Source organism: Sinocyclocheilus grahami, unplaced genomic scaffold (assembly GCF_001515645.1).
Source record: "Sinocyclocheilus grahami isolate Dianchi unplaced genomic scaffold, SAMN03320097.WGS_v1.1 scaffold234.1, whole genome shotgun sequence".
Lineage (NCBI taxonomy): Eukaryota > Metazoa > Chordata > Actinopteri > Cypriniformes > Cyprinidae > Sinocyclocheilus > Sinocyclocheilus grahami.
The window spans coordinates 501,287-523,525 of NW_015505413.1; the positions used below are offsets into that span (position 1 = coordinate 501,287).

General features: G+C 36.7%; 1 protein-coding gene across 5 annotated transcripts in view; it reads left to right on the forward strand.

Moving 5' to 3' along the window:
- Positions 1 to 10,194, forward strand: part of strbp (spermatid perinuclear RNA binding protein) — a 118,910-nt gene extending 108,716 nt beyond the window's left edge. For 4 of the 5 annotated variants that reach the window (XM_016288760.1, XM_016288758.1, XM_016288759.1 and 1 more), the window contains 5 exons: positions 846 to 980; positions 1,910 to 2,050; positions 2,310 to 2,442; positions 3,687 to 3,737; positions 9,725 to 10,194. In XM_016288760.1, coding sequence (XP_016144246.1) covers positions 846 to 980; positions 1,910 to 2,050; positions 2,310 to 2,442; positions 3,687 to 3,737; positions 9,725 to 9,819 — 555 coding nt within the window. In that variant the 3' untranslated portion in view covers positions 9,820 to 10,194. Of the gene's footprint in view, positions 1 to 845; positions 981 to 1,909; positions 2,051 to 2,309; positions 2,443 to 3,686; positions 3,738 to 7,221; positions 7,705 to 9,724 lie in introns of those variants that run through there. The other variant, XM_016288761.1, reaches the window with a different exon arrangement.
- The last annotated feature ends 12,045 nt before the right edge of the window (positions 10,195 to 22,239 follow it).

The following is a 22,239-nucleotide window of genomic DNA, read 5'->3' on the forward strand; positions in this document are numbered from 1 at the left end:
GTTTTTACTCGTGATCTTTACAACACGCATTACATTACGTATTTCATGGCACACTCGTTTTATGGGTATTTGGTGCCACCTATTGTTGTGGGTGTATTATTGACATGTCAAAGTCTAGACCCTGAATATAAGACCACCGCGTTTTTTCAGATGTATTTCCAAGAAAAAAAACATCGTCTTATATTCGGGTCAATACGGTACAAACAGAAACAAAATAAAAGTTATTTTAACTTGAAGAAACTGTGACAGAAATATATTATTTAATGTAATGATAGTACTACTACTAATAATAATACAATTATTATTAAAACATTTTTTTAAGGAATATTTACCAGAAACATTATTTACCAGAATTGATTTACAAGAAAAATTGTAAATACTCAACACAGTAATTCTGGGAAAAGAAATAAATAAAATAATAATAAATATTTTATTTTTTTTGTAAAATCAGTTAATTAGAGATGCAACAAGCTTAATTCAGCTGTAATCAGTTCTACATACACTCTTAAAAATAAAGGTGCTTCACGATGCCATAGAAGAACCTTTTTGTCTAAATGGTTTCATAAAGAACCTTTAACATCTGAAGAACCTTTCTGTTTCACAAAAGGTTCTTTGTGGTGAAAGAAGGTTCTTCAGATTACAAAAAGGTAAGAAAGAGATGGTTCTTTAAAGAACCTTTGACTGAATGGTTCTTTGTGGAACCAAAAATAGTTCTTCTATGGCATCGCTTGAAGAACCTTTTGAAGTACCTTTATTTTTAAGAGTGTAAGAAAATAGTAGGGTTATTTGGCTCAAGTCAGTTCAGTGTTGGTTCAGTTCAGTTGAAAAGCATGTTCTGCATCCAGGTGCGAACTCAGGGTCCTATTTTGACGGCCAGCGGGAAGAACCCAGTCATGGAGCTGAATGAGAAACGTCGCGGGCTGAAGTACGAGCTCATCTCAGAGAGCGGAGGAAGTCACGACAAACGCTTCGTCATGGAGGTGGGCCTCACCAGACACAAATGTACCACTTTATCCCTGTTCACCAATAAGACTGTTTACTAGTGATGTTTGCTAAGGTGAGCATTACTTTTATTGTTATTACTCATACTGGGGGAGAGGGATTTGAATGAATCTCTAACCCAAGTATTAATCTTTGTTGTGTAACATGTCTCACGCAGTTTGTGCTGCAGACATGACTTTAATGAATTACTCTCGCCTGAATTTAGAAAAGAGAGGTGTGCCATCACTTTATGCGATCAAACATAGGTTTTTAACTTGGTGGAAAACAAAATGCATGATAAATCCTTTAAGGGGAGGCCCAAGACATGGGAATCCACAATAATGTAGCATTGTGGAGCTTACTTTTTCAATGACAAGAATCATTCACATTTGATTTAGAAAGTGTGAAAAAATTTAGATTTTTTTTTTCTTCTTTGAAATAAGTCTTTTATACTCACCAAGACTGCATTTATTTGATCCAAAATACAGTAAAACAGTAATATTGTGAAATATTAGAATTTGAAAGTACTATTTCTTTTGACATTTTTCATTTGTAATTTGTTCCTGAGATGCAATGCGGAACTTCCAGCGGCCATTACTCCAGTTTTCAGTGTCGGCATCACACCTTTGTATCACAGGAATAAATTACATTTTAAAATATATTCAAATACAAAACAGCCATTTTTGTATTCTTTCAAATACAAAACAGTTATTTGTAAAAAAAAAAAATAATAATAATAATAATAGTTCACAAGACTACTGTTTTTGCTATATTTTGATGAAATAAATGCAGCCTTGGTGAACATACGTAAGAGCATTTAAAAAGAGAAAACTAATTTTTTTTCAACCAAAATATACACATCATCTCAGATTTCAGTCATTGATATAATTTCCTGTTCAAAATCCTCACCCCATGTTCTCGTGGGCAGGTGGAAGTGGACGGGCAGAAGTTTCGTGGCGCAGGGCCCAATAAGAAAGTAGCCAAAGCCAGCGCTGCCCTCGCGGCTCTAGAAAAACTCTTCTCCGGGCCTAATGCTGCTGGCAACAAGAAGAAAAAAATAATCCCTCAGGTAGGTCACCTGTTGCTTCGACTAGTGACCAATAACATCCAGATAGGGTTGTTCAGTATTCAGTCTGTTCCTGGGATAACCAGGATCAGTGCTTGGTAATCCATGACTGCTCTATTAGATATTCTGTGATCAATATTTCCTCGATGAAACTGAGACCTGCAGACTAATTCATCTCTTTTCTCCAGAAATCAATCTGGCAACACTACACTTGGTATTGCTGTAGCTTCTCGTTGCTGATTAAAGCCTGTGTGTATTGTAGAGTAAAGGGGCATTAGCTGCAGCTGCTGCTGTGTCTGCCGTCGCGGTCCAGGCAGCACGAGGACGAGGAAGACCCACCCTCACACGAGGAGCCTTCATCAGCGCTGCGGCAGCACCTGGATACGTCACACCAGGTGTGTGTTTGATGCCAGACAGTGTTTCTATAGTGACTAAAGACCTGTTTACCTTTTGGCACATGTAAAACTACATGCAACAATGCATTTACATTACAGAAGTACCCATTTAGCTACAATTTACACTATCATTCAAAAGTAAAGTAACAGTAAAGATTTCTAAACCAAATAATGCTGAACGTTTGCACTTTCTATTCATCAAAGAATCCTGAAAATAAAAACATATGATAGTTTTCACAAAAATATTAATCAGCAAAACTGATTTCAGCATTGATAAGAAATGTTTCTTGAACAGAAAATCAGCATATTAGAACAGGATCATGTGACACTGAAGACTGGAGTAATGATGCTGGAAATTCAGCTTTGATCATGGGAATAAATTACATTTTTAAATATATTAAAATACAAAACGGTTAACTGAATAATTTGAACAATATTTCACAATATTACTGTTTATAATGTATTTGTGTCAAATCGATTTCAGCTTTGGCGAGCATAGGAGACTTCTTTCAAAAACACGTACTGACCCCAAACTTTTGAACAGTTGTGTATAGATAGACTATACTAGATTTTTATGCTATTTTGTCTAAAGTAAAAACAATTATACATTTAAAATTAAAATCTTGTCATTTTGTTGCTTTTGACCAATAATCTTTACAATCACCAATGGTGTACTGCACAAGTGATCAAGTTTATTATTATGAAACTTGTTTTTTATTTTTACATTTTACTTTGTATAATTCCTTCAGATACAGTATTTGAACATTATCAGAGAATAATGAAATGTTTTAAAATATATGTCTCAGTTTGAGTCAATACGCATTCATTTTGAATGGGAGCACCCACTCTTGTTTTTAGCATGGTATTATGTTATTATTTTCATTTGTTTACTTGTTTATTAGTAGATGTATTTACATATAATTAATGCACTGCCTGGCCAAAAATGTCACTGTCAGGATTTAAATACGTAAATACTTTGATTGAATCAATATTGCAGTGATTGAAATGTTTCTGGCAACAATTATTGTAACCCTAACTAATGCAGTGTGTAGCTTTTCATTTCTTCATGTCCATATTCAAGGCCAGGCAGTGTATAAAGTTTGCATAATAGTCTTCAGAAAGGCTCTGTCATATGACTCATGACAGTGAAGTCAAAGGTCACAGGTAGTGTTGAGGCCCTGACACAAATCATGTGAAGGAGTCGTAACTCTTCACCATATATCATGAATGCCGTGTTCTCGCAGGCTTCGGAGCCCCATACGGGTACAGCGCAGCGGCCGCCACTCCTGCATACGGTACGTACCCCTTCCTTCCCGTCCTCCCTTCCTCCAGTCAGGGTCTAGGGTCCACATCTGCCCCCACTTACTCCCCCATTCGGCTTTCAAACCCCAAAATCACATCCCCAAAGAATCCCGTAGAGAAATGACTCCCTGGACGATGGAAACGAACCATAACCTTTTGGTTCTTAACTGTGGTTGGAGCAAGACTTGCTGCACCTGGCCTGAGTGTGACTTTGCTCGTCTAGTCTGCCTGCTCGACGCTTGGCCCGTTTCTCCTGACTCTGGGCGGCTCTCTAAGCGTCAGCGTAGTGCTGCTGTCTACAGCACACAGTTACACCATTCAAAGCAGCCGCTGGGCATGATGGGTGAGAGGAAGATCACGCTAAACACAGTCTGAAGACTAGTGCTGCGACTAGCTAACATAGAGCGAATACATTTTAAAGGGATAGTTCAACTAAAAATGAAAATGATGTCATCATTTACTCACTCTCATCTCGTTTCAAGACTTCATTTTTACTGTGAAACACAAGAAAAATTGATTTTCAACCATTTTTGTTCACACAATGAAAGTCAATGGGGTCTAAGTAACAACTGACATGCATTGTAGAGACAAAAGACAATTTTTAGGGATTGTAGCTAAACTTTGGTATTTAGGGTGAGTAAAAGATTACAGATTTAAAAAAAAAAAAAATTTTATTTAAGAACAACATTGACATTTAAACGTTCAGTCTGTGTCGTCTAAAGACCCGTTTACAATAGGAAAAATAACTAACGATAACTTTATTAGCATCCGCTTTAAATGCTCATGCTTTAAGGTCTTTGCACACTGAGTCTGAAATTTTCGCACGTAAAAAAATAAATGCGACTTCACGTTGTCAGTCACGTTTACACACTTTCGTCCGTTATAAAAAATTTCGGATCAGGTTCGATTTTCTGCGTTTTCACATCTGTAGCAAGCATTTTAATAGGAAAGGATAATGAATACAGAATTTAAAAAAAACGCATACAAAAATCAGCCCTAGTTAATATACTAGTAAACACAGTGTAATCTCCAAACGGGCCCTTATCCTAATACCGCCTGCATACTAGAGAAAGCTCTGACAAAGTGTTTGACCATTAAGAAAAGTGCAAGATCCCTGACATTCACAGCTCCTCATGGGACAGGCCCATCTGATGTGCACTTTAAAATCTCAGCAGTATGTTTCACCTATTGATTTATATAGTGTAATTTCAGACGCACTGCTCGTATCATGTACTGCTTTTCGCACACTGTACAGTAGAGAAGTAGGCACATCCAGAACCGTGATTAGTATTATTTATATACCATTAAAGTATTCATATTTTGAATGAAGTGCTTTTATCAATTTTATTAGTTTTTTATCCAATTTTAATTGTAGTCATTTTAGTACTTAAATGTTTTTAAAATTAAATGTTGCCTTGGCAACTAACTGAATGTAAGTTAAAGATTTTCATTGTATATTCATGTTATTTTATTTCAGCTTTATTTGAATAAAAAAAAACATTTTCAGCGGTTTTAGTTTTAGTTTCAACAATAACAATACAACGCAAAAAACACACCGTACCGGGAACGCTCATCCGCTCAGAAACGTATAAACACTTGAACACACAAATACAGGAATGCACACACAGTCCATCGGGTTTCTAAACTAAAACTCCTCACCCGTCTGTGTAGTGTGTTGTTCTAGGAGTGCCTCTCCGGTCAGGCTCAGATGAAGATGCTTTGAATGAGCCTTATGTGCAGGGGGGACTAGGTGAGGTGGGCTCAGCGGGAACCAAGCTGAATTTGGAGGGTGTTTGCTGGGTTTGGTGTGTTTATTTCTCGGAGGATAAGGGGGGCGGGTGGGGGGTGGATATGGGGTTGCTCCCAGCGCCCTGGTCTCTGCCTGCCACATAAAGACTGTTCCTTTAGGTGGAAGGTGAAACCCGGTATTGTGCTGTAAGAGAACAGTGCGCCCCTCTCTTTGACGTCTCTCCGGTTCGGTGCCTGAGAGCTGTGTGCATGCAGTAATTCTCACCAGTCATCTTACGCTGTCCAACCCTCTTCCTCCTGTTGCTGCTTTGGGATTTCTAAATGGGAACGACTGTGAGACTACGACTACTATTCACACACATGTACAAACACACACGGCACAGAATGAACACTCCACATAAGAGCGCCAGCCGGCAGATCACTCCTGTAACCCTCCATGTGCCCCGACCCACAATTCACATGTATGCTTCAGACGCTAAGTTTAACTTTATTACTTTCAATTAGATAGTTCTGTCTAGTAGTTAAGACTAGGGCTGGGCAATATATTGAATATTTATGAACATTATTAAGTTGATTTAAAATTAACCACATGAATATCACAACAATATTAAGCTGTTTTTTTATTTCCTTAATAAATGTTGCAACATAATGCAAATTAATTCTCTAATTTAATGTTCTAAATTAAAAATTGTAACTAGAATTTTACCACATTTTTGTACATTTTATACAAATGTATTAACATATACTATAATATATTCATAATTTCTCAATTTTATATTAATAAATATTATACATTTAATAAAATTACAAAAACATGATTTGTGTAAACCTGAAAAACATACCTCGACTTTAACATTTTACTGTTATTATTAGATTTGTACATTGTGAATAAAATAAAACCAAATAATTATTCCATTAATTCAGTGTTAATTTTGTGTGAAAAAAATCTAGATTTTAACTGTATATTATTATTTAACTAGATTAACTGTATATTATCATTTGATTTTTATAGATTGTAAATAAAAAATATATTATTATTCCTTTAATTTAGTGTTAATTTGTGAAAAACTGAAAACGGTAACTTGGTTATTATAACTAGAATTTTACTGTATTTTATTTGATTTGTTTCAAATATTTTATGAATAAGATAATTTGTTATTATTGCATTAGTCTGTTAATTTCATGAAAAACTGGAAAACATACTATGATTATTTTCAACTGTAATTTTACTGTGTTTTATTGTTAGATTTATACATTGCTGAAATTGATGATAGTTCGGTTAAAATGTTTGGGTACTTTGAGAAAATATCTCTGAAAAATATTAAAATAATTAAAAATATATATATATAAAATAATTTATCAAAGTATATATATACTGAATTTCAGCAACTTATACAATTTATTTAATGTACAGTATATCATTCAGCCCTACTCAAGAACCATTATTCATAAGATGACTGAATATACCATTCAGAAGGTCAACTGTATGCGTATATCATATCACATGACATTAGCCAGCAGGTACATGTGTGTCATCTGAATGAATGCTTGATTTCTACCCTCTCTTTTCACCCGACCTCACTCTTCCTGTTCTTCCGCTCTCTTGGGTTCATGTCCCCATGCTACAATGAGACTGAATTGGCATTAGCTTCATTTTAAACAAAACACCCTCAGGTCTTTTATTTTGTCCTGGACTTATGTGGAGTGCTCTTTTCATTTTCTCTCTAGGTTTGCCCAAGAGAATGCTTCTGTTGCCCGTCATGAAAGTGCCCGCCTACCCCGTCCCTCACTACTCTTTCTTTTAGCTCAGGAGCCTACTTTACACACACATACACAACGTAAATGTACGTGGGAAGGGAAGGTCAGATAGCACAGCCCTATCATATATAGGGACAGCTATAAGGGTATTTGTGAAGTGCTTTTTATTTGATCATCACATTTTTTGTTCTCTTACTGTCTTCTGGTTTTAAGCAAATACAGGTTTTATGTTCTTCAGAAAGAAAACTTGAAGGATTTGTACTGTGAATTATTACCTCATTCTTGGAAATTTAAATTATATCAGCCTCTTGTTATCATGGTTGTGTTTTTCTTGTAGTATGGAAATAGGCTGTCACGACAGGCTTAATCTATGTACGCATATCAGGAGCTGTGTTTAAGATGTATAGATCTAATTCATACTACTGCTAACAAATAAACATTTATCTTCATGAACTGCTAAGCACTGACTGGTGTATATTTGAAACTCTTTAGTTACTCATTTACCATATATACTGTATATATATATATATATATATATTCTACTGTAGCAGTTTTAGCAGCTCTAAATGTACATTTCGTTTAGCTTTCAGATACCTTCAGAAGTTTTAAGGCATGTTTTAGGTTCAATACAATGTTTTCTCTGTGGACAGCATCTTCACATTCTGTTGATGACCACAGAAAATTATTCTGATTTGTCCCTCGGTTTGTAAAAATAAGCAAAAATCACTGTAATGCACTTTCTGTCTATGAGGTTAGTCATTCTAAAGAGGTTTTTGTTTGGTATTGGTTTGGGGTTTGTTCTTTGGTTTTGTTTGAACTTAAAGTGACTGTGATATGTACTGTATAATGTTAAAGCTATATTTTTTAAAACGTTTGTCTTTATTTTAATGTTAACATTTTAATATACAAATATATGTGTATTTTACTGGGGGGGCTTCAATTATAAGTGGGGACTTTTGTGCACACTTAAAAATATATATATTTTAAATGTATTGATACCAGCTGTGGGACGAGTCAGTTCTCTTCTGTGATAATCAAAAGTATTTATTGAACCCAGAACATTCCTTTTTATTTCCTTTAGGAAAATATGTTTCCAGACATAGCCTGTTTTGAAATTTTGGACATTTAAGATTTCAACCTGCAGTTTAGTGTTTGTTTGTTTGTTTGTTTTTATTATATTTTTTAGTATTATTATAAGGCAGTTAACGCAGAAGTTTGGTTAGTCAGGCTCTAGATGTCTATTCTTCAAGTGAGCAGTTAGTGGTAGAGTTGAACCATACAAAGGCACTCATCACACAGATAACTCAAACACGGCCCCTCACATGGACACACACCGGAAGCTCCAGTCACAGCCTTACAGCGGAGAATCGAAAGCAGCAACAAGGGATCCATGGAGACATGCTACTGAAATGTCTTTTTGTCCTTTTTTGTTTTTACTTATTGGTGAGTGTCTTATTGTGTGTGAGATGTTAGTTCATCCTCCTCCAAAGGCCAGCACAAGCCAATTCACATTGAGGTCTGTGGCGCTTTGCTCTGGGTTTTTCCAGAACAGTTTTTATTTTAGTATCGTTGAGAGTTTTTAATTATATTTTGAGTGAACTTTAATTTTTATTTTTATATATGTTATTTTAGTAATTTTTTTTTTCAGTTATATTTTAAGTTGTTTTAGTGCATCAGGTTAACATTTCATTTTATTTTAGTTAACCAAAACAGTCTGTTACTTGAAATAACGTTAACTATAACCCTGTTCCTGACCCTTTGAGCTACAAGCCTTCCAAAGATGCCACACTCTTCTTCAAATTAAATATAATGTACATTGAGGGCGAAGATGCAAGTACCCTTCTCCGTTTTTACAAATGGTCTTAAGTTCACATTCATTAAACATTGAAGGTGATTTGGACGATGCTTGTGCTGTCTTATGGCTGGGTCATGATCGTCGCTTACCAAAGAGGAACTCCATCTCCATGGTTAGACGAGTGGTCACGATATTCCCATCCATTGTTAACGGATCCGTCACATTCGTCATGGTCATCCCTCAAGTGTCCACTCCAAACCAATGGCCCGTCCTCTTTGGTAGCGAACGCTGTCATTGTACTATACTCTCTCCAAAATCACGACAGATCTGATTTGTTAGAGTTATGTACTAACTACATCTGTATGGAAACCTCAGAGTTGCCACATACGTTTTACATTTCCTCTGCCTTCTCTCAAACGAATGAGCTCCAAGTTTTTTTCCGTTTTGTCGGAAAGTTAACCATGCAGCTTAAGTTGTTGATGTCTTTTTTTATTAACCTGAGACGCTCCCGGTGCAATGAAAACCCCACGTACAGCCCGAAAGAGCAGAGACCCTAGTATCCACCCCTGTGGCACACCCTAACCCCATTTCCCCCCTGCCATCAGAATGTATATACCGCTGCCTCCTGCCGGGCCGCATCATTAATCGCAGCTCTCTCTGCTCTTGTCCTCACTGTAGGTGGTCTTTTCATTGACAATCCCTTTTACCAGCCGCGGACCATCGCTCCTTTTTTTATTCACTTGGGTCCTCAAGATCTCTTCTCTGACTTCTAGAACCATCAGGTTGTGTGGCTCTAAACTGTCGTACCACTCCAGGCTTGACCAGGCTGTCTCCACCGCACAGAAACAGCCCAAACTTCATACACTCTCCACCCAAACCCATCCATACCCAATCTAAGGATCCAAAAACGCACCAATCTTACAAAAGCAATACTCTATTTGACTTGCTCGTCCCGAAAACTGGCCGGGGACTTCGGTTCCTTCTTATATAGCAATACACTTGAACTCTTTTGGGCTTTAAGCTTACTTGAGATGTGAATGTTTGGTTGAGTCTTACTCAAACTTGGCATTGCAATATAGTCATTTTCATTGTATATTCTCCACATGTGTATGTGTGGCTATATTATAAATACATGCATATATATGTATGGTCTATGGCACTAAAAATATATATGTGTAGATATACCGATGTACTTATGTATATTTATATACAGTATATATATACATATACATATTCTTGGTATTGATTATTTTAGAATTGCAAAGTGATATGTAACCATTATACTAGGATATAACTTTCTTCCAGTTTTATATATACAGTATACATATATATATATATATATATATGCTAAGCAATTTAATCTCGTAAATTATTCTTGTGAACATGCAATATGAAAGCCCTTTTCTTAATCTACCTGTAGTAGATTAGTAATGCTTCCTACTCTCTGACTCGAGCAGCTTCGCTGTGTCTTTTCGCCAGATCTGCGCGAGTGCGCGCGCGTGTTTTTTTGCTCAGTCGACCAAAGTCTGGCGTTCTGGTTGGGTTAAGAGGTCGTCCTCCAAACATCTGGCCACTGTGCCGCCTACATCCGCACCTCACAGACGTACACACAGGTCTTTCAAAAGCACATCCGACGGCAGATTTGTTTACACTTTCTGGCCGTTGACAGAGGTGCATACTCGTACACGTAATCACGGTATGAGGGGCAGCTAATGTGACCCGGTCACTCCTCACCTTCCCCTGCAAAAGCACAGGTGACTCTCTTTAATGCGGCATAGGTGGCTCTTCATTTGCCTTTCCATTCATTTTGTCATTCTTCTCAGGCCTGTTTCACATGCACACAATAGTGGTGCGAAATTGGAAGTATTTATTTCAGTGCACATGTTTCAGCATGAGCTTGCGTTGCAGAAGCGTAGCTGCAAGTATCTGTGCTGTGCCTGTTCTTGCAGAAAATGTTGAAAATGTGCTTTGAACACAGTAGTTTGCATTAAAGGCTTTTATACACCTGAAAATAGATTTCTATTCAGTAAATATGCCTGAATCAAGATCGTTGAAGCAGTTTATAACTACACTTTGGGTTTGGGCTCAGTTCCGTGTAGATTAATTTAGATTTGAATGCAAATGTGATGTGATCCTTATGTAAATTTTCATTTTCACGATGATCAGTTTCGTAGTAATTCTCAGTGGCTAGCTCCCAATAAGTATTTAATAATTTATGGTTGATATTAAGCAGCATTCACATTCAGCATGAGCTTGCGTTGCAGAAGCGTAGCTGCAAGTATCTGTGCTGTGCCTGTTCTTGCAGAAAATGTTGAAAATGTGCTTTGAACACAGTAGTTTGCATTAAAGGCTTTTATACACCTGAAAATAGATTTCTATTCAGTAAATCTGCCTGAATCAAGATCGTTGAAGCAGTTTATAACTACACTTTGGGTTTGGGCTCAGTTCCGTGTAGATTAATTTAGATTTGGATGCAAATGTGATGTGATCCTTATGTAAATTTTCATTTTCACGATGATCAGTTTCGTAGTAATTCTCAGTGGCTAGCTCCCAATAAGTATTTAATAATTTATGGTTGATATTAAAAGAGATGCTCAGTGTAGTAACCCAGAAATCGCTATTTTGTGGTTAGAACTGCAGTTTAGCAGAAACTGTCATTGTGAAAATGCAACACATTTTATTGCAGCGCACACGTGTGTTGTGAAACAGGCCTGTTGATGCAGCAGCGTGTGGTCGCTTTTTACTTTTGCGTTTTTCTTCAGCAGGTCTGTTGTAGCGCAACTTTACGCTATCTAATTAATAACAGCACTACAAAAAACTCCCAGATATAAACCACAGAGCACAGTCATGAAAATAAGCTTGATGATATTATTTGGACTTGAAGCATCCTACCATCAGGATTGTATAACTATAGTCTGAATGCATATCGTTAAGTAAGGAAAGTAATTTTTATATCAAAATTTTCTTCTCTTGTTACCTCCACATGTATAAGAATAGATCATCCAAACAATATCACTAGTAATGTATTGATGTTTGTATGTAAAAATACTTTTGATATGTTACTGTGTGTTCAATAACCAATGGAATGTCACAATTTCTCACCGAAACCCAAATGTATAAGGCCCAGAAATTTCACAAAAATAGGACACGACTGACATACTTTACACTTGAATGTGTCCTCTTATATAAATTTCCTCATGTATTCAGTCATATTTTAGCTGTTGTGTTTGAATATGAAATATTGTAGCTCGCAAATAGGAAAAGATGGGATATAATCACAGAAATACTACAGAATAGTACTAGTTTAATAGTAATAGTACAGTGATAGTTTAATAAAAGCAATAGTACAACATGCATTATATAATAGTATCAGTTTAAATATACTTGTTTAACATAATGTCATTTTTATTTATTTATTTTGACATTTTCTTTAAGTGGAATATTTTTCAAAACAAATTCATTTTTCTGTTCCCCAACCAGACGAGACTTCGGTCACTTTTGAATTAGAGCTGGTAAGTCTTGTATGGGTAAGTTTTGTGTGGAAATGCAATAGATAGAGATTTGAGAGAAAAGCGTGTCAAAAGACCCTGCAATGACACAACATTAGATGGCCTTTATTTTTACTTTGAGCTTTTACGAATGATCGTCAAACACACAAGCCCCTTTCCACGATGCCACACCAGCATTACACAGTTCGAACGACTGACAACTGGGAGTTAACGCGATTAACGTTCTATTGAGTTAGTAAAACAGAGGGTTAACAAAGTGTAGCAGTGAATGTTTTCATTTTTTGCATCACAGCGATTCAAAGTCTTCCATATTATTTATGTTTAATTAGTTTGCAGAACATAAAACCCTTGGTTGGTGATTAAAGTCAACATGAAATCAAAATTGACCTTCTTAATACACATTTTATTGTCTATATATATATATATATGTATATATATGTGTGTGTTTTTCCTGTTTTGAAACTGCTGTTTCACTTGGAAATACACAACATTTATGTAACGTTTACAGAAATGAGTTGCAAATGTTATTTCATGCTGACCAAGATTACCTCGTTATATATGATTTCTCACATGTGCTGCAAAATATTCCATATTTCAAATCAATGTCTCATAGTGAGTATAGATAACACAAGGATGTTTCATCAATCCAAATCCAATGTAAAAAGCCATATAGTTTGTCTTTATAAACACCAGACGTAGCTGCATTGTTTTGTTGCACTGCTTAAAAAGCATCAGAATCACAAATATGTCTCTCTTCGTGCCAGCCTACTTCCCCAGATGGCATCGACAGCCAGATGGTCTTCATAAATATGTTGTGAGGACTCATATTTTAGTTCAGTTTAGGTTTTAATTCCTCATCAAAGTCGAGCGGAGCTCATCAGCTGTGTTTGAATCTCGGTGGTCCATCGTAGGGAGAAGACATTTGCACAGCTGCATCTACTGTGAAATTAAGTGTGGAGGTGATGTTTGAAATAAAATTCCAATAAAAGAGGCTTCAGATCCACAAGAGAACATCTGACTGAAATAAACCAGGCTTGATTGTCTTGGAGCCATTAAAAGTTTTTTATTTTGATTGGTGACTCGTGTATTATGTCACCGTTTGTGGGTGTGTGACCACTTCCATCAGCTCTACTCGGGTAGATGTCAAATGCAACATCTAGATACAACATCCACTATTTTAGTGCTCTTAGATTAATTTGTAAGAGCCAGGAGGCAGCAGTTAAGATAGATAGACATCTTGAAGCCAAGGTGCTCACCTGAGTATTACAGGTTCAAGTCCCCAATATCTTCTACATCATCTACATTAATCCAGATACATCTTTTTCTCCACGTCTTGGCCTTCCATCCACACGTTTTTGTCCTGCGAAAAACTGAGCTTTTGAAGATGCTCTCCAAGTGCTTGTTTTAGCATTGTAGTGTGGACTGTGAAAACAGAGTTATTCGAAAACAACGAAGCATGTTTAGTCATGTGACAGATATTTTACGGATAGCTGTGTCTTTAAATCTACATTTGCCTGTTATGTGCTGTTCACTTGACAGTGTTGCTAAAGAAAAATGTTACTTTGCACAATCTTAATTTTACATTCCCGCAAAGATGACGGAAAATTTACTTGCAGTTGCTGTGCTTTGGTCAAATATTAGGACAATTGCGTTTTAGACCGAACATATCATGGCGATTGAGTGCGACCTGGACGCACCAGTAAGTGGTGGGGTATTTTGCAAATAAAATGATCATGCCAGAAGAATAGTGTGAGAACTTTATTATGTGTGGTCTCTTAGTGAGCTGCTATTATGCTTTGCACATTTGCAGTAATACGATTTCAGAGTTTTCAGACATTTCAGTGTGGGCCGAACGTTTTGGAAAACCCATTTTTTTGTGTCTGGATTAATGTAGACATGGCCAATATAGTAAAAAGCTCTTCAATTTAAAAAGATAGCTAGACTGAAATCCCAACATTGGCTCTGAATTGTTCATTTGACTGTTGCCTCTGATAGAACCAATACATAGTTTAAAATCTTTTGTGCAATCAATATATCTAGGATTTCATTTATTGATAAATGGCTAGATTAACTGATTCTGGGGGAGGGGTTGGGGTGCTTTATCAGTACGAGCAGACTACTTGAGTCTTAATTATGAAATAATGAGGTGGTGGACTATTTATCCTGTCGTGAAGGAAAGGGACTTGTGTGTGGGACTTGAGTTGGAAATACAATTTGCTAGCTTGCAATGTAAGTACAGAAATATAGATCCAGTTTCAGCTTGAGCAAGCTTTGCAAAATGAATTGCTGAAGTGAATGTTTTCTCCATGTCTCCGATCTCCCCCTGCATATAGCCGGGGCAGATGGGGACGGCAGTCATTTGAGCTGGTTCATGTGTGAGCCGGGACGCTGAAGGTCCTGTAGACTGAACCAGCAATAGAGCCATGTTTAGGTTTGGAATGTATTTATGTAGTAGAATGTACTTTCATAGAAGAGCTAACTCCATCTTTGTAGACACATCCAAATATACTGATAATAATTATTTACCCATGTTATAAAAAAAAAAAATTCTGATGTGATTTGTGTGTGTGCGTGTGTTTTTTTTTTCTTCTGTGGGTGCTTATGCCCATTTTTATGTTTCTTTTTCTTTTATTTTTAACTTTTACGAGCATGGCAAATCCTTGCTTGCGTGCTCTTCCATGATTCTGTAAATACTCTTCTGTCGGACTGCGAGTGAAAGCAGTCTGCGGGATTCACAGTTATCCATTTCACAACTTTTATGTAACTTGACAAATTATATAAACAAAAAAGTATCTAGATTTGAGATATTATAAAGGGTAACAATATAATGTGAAATGGTGATTGTGCACAACTTCTGTGAGCGAGCATTGCTTGAACATGACAGCAGTAGATGTTTGCTAGCCGTGGTATCAAATTACAAACTATTAGTTGTGAAAATACTATAGTGGTTTGTCTGTCACTTTATTGCCATAATTTATGCTTTTAAAATAAAGTGCTAAATCTCTAAAAAGTGTAAACTTGAAAAAAATAATAATAATAAATATATAAAGACATTAATCTCTTTTTGATGTGTGGTGTATTTTGTCCTGTGTCCTTTGTGTGCTTTCTCCGATAAGCTAGAGGGCAGTAATGAGCAACAGCCAATAGACCTTAGTCAGGTTAGACGACGTATTCAATTTAAAGCAGATGAAAATGAGGCTGTGAGGGATAGGCTTATAGGGTGTTTCTCAAACCGAAGGCTGCATATCTCGGCTGGCACGTCATCAAACGTCGCTGAAGGCCATCTCAATCGCAAGGAACCTTGGAAGGCAGCCTTCGTTTCACGTCCTTCATTCAGCTGAATTTGAAGGATGCATGGGATGTATCTTTTGCTACCTTCAATCACCGAGTGCGAGTGGAAATGAAAGAAGAGTGAGGGAATGCTGGGTAAGCAAGGATAGCAAGCACTTAAACGACCTTGGGCCTTCAACGTCGTGTGAATTTGCGTTCTTGTGGACTTCATGGTCATTCACATTTAATTCAAAAAACGTATCTCTAGGCCTTTCGTTTTTAAACACAAAAAAGCGAGATGGGGGAGTGGATTGAAAAAATCACAAATTCTTTTTTTTTAAGTTGGACTTATTTTAACTTGCATTTTTAAAAGACTGTGTCTTGTGTTAAAAGACACAAGGACAACGGTCAAATATCCGTCTAACGCATGTTAACAAAAAAAATTTAAATAAATATTAAAGAATCACTGTGGGATGCAAATACGTGTTCTGTGTGAAAGCGTGAATGGTCTTTCATAATCACTACAGTGTGTACATGTCCATTAAGTCCACAATGACAATTTGTCATTTTAGGTTTCAGAAGAGTGCTCACAAGCGCCCCATTTGTGGCTGCTACATACCTTCAATGTGCAAGTGGATTGAAAAAATCACAAATTCTTTTTTTTTAAGTTGGACTTATTTTAACTTGCATTTTTAAAAGACTGTGTCTTGTGTTAAAAGACACAAGGACAACGGTCAAATATCCGTCTAACGCATGTTAACAAAAAAAATGTAAATAAATATTAAAGAATCACTGTGGGATGCAAATACGTGTTCTGTGTGAAAGCGTGAATGGTCTTTCATAATCACTACAGTGTGTACATGTCCATTAAGTCCACAATGACAATTTGTCATTTTAGGTTTCAGAAGAGTGCTCACAAGCGCCCCATTTGTGGCTGCTACATACCTTCAATGTGCACTTCTACCAAGCCCACACTGAGGTGAGCTTTGCAACACACTTGTACCTTATGCTGATTTCACTGCACGATTTTCAAAATCATCGGATCATCGTTGTTTTCACACTGCACGACTATCTGGGGTAGCATTCAGTTGCTGCTGTGTTCCCATTGCACGATGGCTCGGCGACAAGAGGTTATACACTGCATGACTTTAAAATAGGAAGAATAGTCGACAACTCTGTCTGGTCCACAAACGACTTTTCACAACCAAATGCACTCGAGAAGTGATAAGGAAGTAACGCGAGATCAGAGTTGTCGCGCAAGACTGGAAATGTTTTTAAAATGGTAGCCTGCAAGAATTTCGCAATACAAACGGTCTGTGTGCTGATTTGCAGCGAAAGGGTGAGAAAGAAAGAAAAAAGATTATGGGAGAGGATATGGTTGGGGGAGAGTTGCTGGTATTGTGGTCTATAACTCCTCCATGAACTTCCCGCTGCTCTGTTTCTTGCTCTCTCTTTGGCTGTTGGTCATCGTCGTTGTATTTTTCAGTCAGAACTCATTTCACACAGCAGGATTTTGAATCGCAGACAGGTCCAGATATTTAGCATACCAAATATTTCACGGGCATCGCGATGCGTCGGCGGTTCTCTCAGCTCACGTCATTGATAATTCACAGTGCGTGATTGTCACTCGCATGAACGAGCACTGATTTGCCTCCAATTTCGGGCATTTGTGAGAAATTTGCAAAACCTGTTGGCGAGTGAATATCAGGGTTAAAATCGTGCAGTTTGAACTCGGCATTAGAGTCAAAGCGGTATTATGTCACAAAAGCCGGGGCGCCATAATGAGGGAAAGGTTTGGACAATTCCAAGGACCCTAATCAGAGAGGGGGCTGAACCCCATAAAACAATTTCTAATGAGGGGGACAACCCACCACCCAGATCATGATAGCAATTTATTGGGCCTGAGCCAATATAATGTCAAGAAACCCCTGCATTAAAATTGTGGACTTGGAAGAAAGGCTGCGAGAGTTGGGTGCCATTTGGAACAGGGTCATTCTTCTGTGCAAATCAGTGCCAACAAATGTCCACAAGTCCTCCATGTTGTTACATGAGTTTGTGCAAGAACGTAATTGTGGGATAATAGTTGACTGGGAAGAAACTGATATTATAATTAACTGAGTCTGTGATTAGTAGCGTAAAGTGCTTACCATAAAATTGATGTCTTTAAATATGAGAAGGGCAACAAGATTCTGTCTTGCAGCAAGGGCGAAATTTTAAGCGATCTGAAGAATGCAAATCCATACAAATCATTTCCATCAAGGAGCAAACAGTCCCGTAAATCAAACACTGACTGGAGTGTATGAAATACCATGAGATTACATGGCATCAGTGATGTTTTAAAAGTGTGATGATGGCAAACTGTAGCCCAGTCATTTGATTGGTTTGGAATTGCAAGAGTGACAAAGTGCTTTCAACTCAAAAGGATCAAATAAAGGAGTTTGGGATGTCTGTGTGATAATGTTTGGGTTTGAAAGGTTTAGTCTAGTCAGTCTCTGGTAATCTACACTTGGGTGGAAAGAACTTTCTGGGGGCACTGATGAAATGATAGGGGTCCGGTTACTTTTGGCGTCACAGGTGGGATAAAACATCTCTTGCTCCACATCTCACAACGCTTTCACTGATTAATCAGGATCTTCTGTGGCCTACAGCCAAGTTCTTGCTTTACACGGATCCTTCCACACTAAAGTCGGGTCTGAGGTGGAAAATGGACCAGGAGCAGACCCATATGACTGGCCTCATGAGCCATGGTGAGGTAAGACCAAGTATTTGAGCATGACAGTGGACATAATACATGTTGACAGAATGTAAAAGATCCCAGCTGTTTATTGGACACCTCTCATCTGGGAAAACCATTGCAGGTTTTTTTCTGCAGCTGTTCCTCGCCTCCATTGGAAGCTATTTTCGATGACTGAGCAAGCATAACACCAGGCCTGTGTCAGCGAAACCTGGGCAGAGCTGGAGGCACACTAGGGTTGGGTTGAGGTACTTAAGCACAAACCAGTCAGACTCAGGCTTGGGTAAATGAGTGCTTTCAACGTTCCCCCCGTTCCCTCTCCTAACACGTTCACCAACTTGTGACAAGTGAGCTGTGGAGTTTGGTTTCATCAGTGATGATGTTTGGGTTTGTACTGATGCCAGGTAACTCCCAGTAACAGGATTCCCAAACCTGCTTAGCACATCATCCCAGAGTGATAATTTTACAGGACCACGTGCTATTTAAAAACTTTGCATGCCATGCTTATAAACAGGCATAATGATATTACAAGACATGCTGTAGGACAACCATTTCACTGTGACTACTGACCTATTTGCTTGTCAAATCAATGGTTAGTTTATCAAAGCTGGTTAACATATTAAGGAAATTGGAGACTTCCTTGACGCAATGTCCAATAGCTCTGACATTTGTATACAATTGTTGCATTTCAACCCCTAGTGGCATTCGCACTGAACTTTCAAATTGGTCACGAAAAAACCTTACCTTCCACTTATTCACAATGGAAAAATTTATGATTTTTTAATGCATGTAATGAACATATGAATACATCCACACAAAACAAATAATCAGTGTAAATGATTAAATAATGATTTACTCCATAATTATGCATAACCAACATAAATAGTGTTTAAAGAAGAATGTTTTACCTTGCGATATTAGTTTAAATTAGAATAGCCTGCATCACATCCGGTCAGGTGGTCAAATAAGGTATGGCCACAGAAGTTTTTCAATGCATCCAAAGAAAATGTCTACATATGCATATGGTTGGAACTTCACGCAACTCTACATTGAACATGAATGATTTCCAGTCTGTTGCTTGTTTGTCAGAAATGGTGGAATGGTGACTTGATGTTACGTGTTAATGTTTCCTGACTATCAGATGCCAAAACCAAATGACAAATAGTGCTAATATACACTCATGGTGTGCTGTACTACTACAGAAAATCATGATCATAACCTTTATCTCCATACCGAAATCTCAGATGGTCAGACAGTGATTCGTCCTGAATTAAAATATTGGTGCCAGGAAAGATAACTTTTTAAAATCTTATTTTAATTTTGTGATATGAATAAATAGTGCTAATCCCTTATGGAAATTAACCAGGTTTTATTATAGTAGAAGTGTTGTAACCATGTTTGGTTTTTTGGCGGATTGATTACCATTTGAATAACCAAAGTTTTACTACAAATATACCATGATTTACTATCGTTAATTGTAGCAAAACCATGTTTAGTTTTTTTGGTTGCTACGGTTTAACTATAATAGCCATTTATTTATTTGTTTGTTTGTAGTAAAACCATGGTTAATTTTTGTAAGGGATAGACGGCTGTTAAAATAGCATTCTTAATTGAAACGAGTAGAGACTGAACAAGCGGATTACAGCCTCATTGCAGCTGAACGCACTGTTGCCAATTTAGCAATTTTGTTGCTAAATTTAGCAACTTTTCAGACTACCCTAGCAACTTTTTCTTCCAAAAGCACCTAGCAACAAATGTAGCTATTATTTATTTTATTTGGCTACTTTTAGCAACTTTTGGTAAGTGACTCAAACAATAAAAAGGCACACATTTTCCATCTAAATTTCACAAAAAGAGGAAACCAAAGATGCCTAGAAGTACATATATCGCATGAATTAAGTTATTGCTATTTGCAGTTGTTCAATTTGATAATAACAATAATAATTTAATAATTGTTCATTTATGATACACCTTGTTAGTAGCTTGCACATGTGATTGTTGATCAGTTAGTACACAGTAAGAAAAATATCAAAAAAAAAATGGCAAAGGTACTAATAATTTTCCAGGACATTATCCGTTATCCATCATCCGTTGTAACCCGAAACACAAAATACAATGTAATTTAAAATGCAGGTAAAAACCTGTGATTTATTTTCTCAGTGTGTAGCATATACTAATACACTGCTTAAAACTATAATTGTGTAGTTTTACTAGTTTACTAGCTAATAAAATAACTTGTAATCGTTCAAAAATTAACTCAAATATTCAATGTTGTTTAGCATATACTAATACACTGCTTAAAACTATAATTGTGTAGTTTTACTAGTTTACTAGCTAATAAAAAAACTTGTAATCGTTCAAAAATTAACTCAAATATTCAATGTTGTTTATAAAAATAGTTGTTTATGTTTTAACATTATATTATGCATTTATATTATTTTACGAACAAATCTAAAGTGACATATAAAATATATTTTTGCTGAGATTTGATGGAGTGACACAATTTTGCGCCGTGATTCTGTCATCGCGCAATGACATCACAGCGTCATTTAGCAACAAATCGACCTTCCTTTAGCAACTTCCCCTGAAAATTAGTTGGCAACACTTCATGAACGACAGCATGAGATCGTCCTTGTCATCGCTTTCAGCTTCAAAGTAAGGTACACGGTAACGCACATAAACTCCGTTATTCATCTAATCATTATCTAAACATTTCACACCGCGATCAACCGCTTTTCAAGTGAACAGAGCACAGAGGAACGCGTTCGCACGGTCACTCTGACTTTAATCTGCTGGAACATCTTGTTAGTTTTGCGGAGTATGCTACTGTTTATTCTTACGCTGTGAATAATGTGATTTGTATTTGTTTTTTGTTCATATAAACTATTCCAGGCTTTAGTGAGCCACGTGTTCTGTTTTATTCAGTTATGCCCGCTCTATCATTGATCCAATAACGCTGGTTTCAGTGTTTAAGTCATACAAAACGGGAAACTTTGCGGGAAGTCAAGTAGCTTAATAAGTGTTTTTAATATATTCATAAATATTCTTTCAAGACCAGTGCCAGCACAATAGCAGGATTTCTTTATTTGCCATCCAATGAGCAACTTAATGTTTGGCCTACTGGGTGACTTTAGTTCATATTCATGAGTACATTAACATCGCTATTAACAAAATTATATATTTATCAAAACATTATGTATCTTTTTTTTAATGTTGATTAATAAAATGTTCATTTTAGTTATTTAACAAAAATAGAGCTGTTCATTGTTAATGTCAGCTCAAGTCTGTTAGATAATATTAACAGACAACTTTTGATGCTAATCGTGTAAGTAAATATTCAGATTATGATTATCAAATGCTTTAGAAGTATTTTTTGTTCATTTTAAACTAATGCTAATAAATAGAACATTGCTGTAAAGTGTTACCTTAATTCAAATTGTATAATTTGTCGTCATTGGACTCGTTGCGATGTTTAATATGAAAGTAATTGTAATTTCAATAATTTTTAAATGTGTCTGGTGGTCATGATGATGATGTTGGAGCGGTCACATATCTGCTGGCTTTACACTCATATACAACTACACAGTAAGCTTTAAAAAATAGCCTAAAGTCTGCAGTGCTTTTCTGGGGGTTTTATAAGAACCTATATTCTTACTAAATTACCAATTCTTCTCTGATAA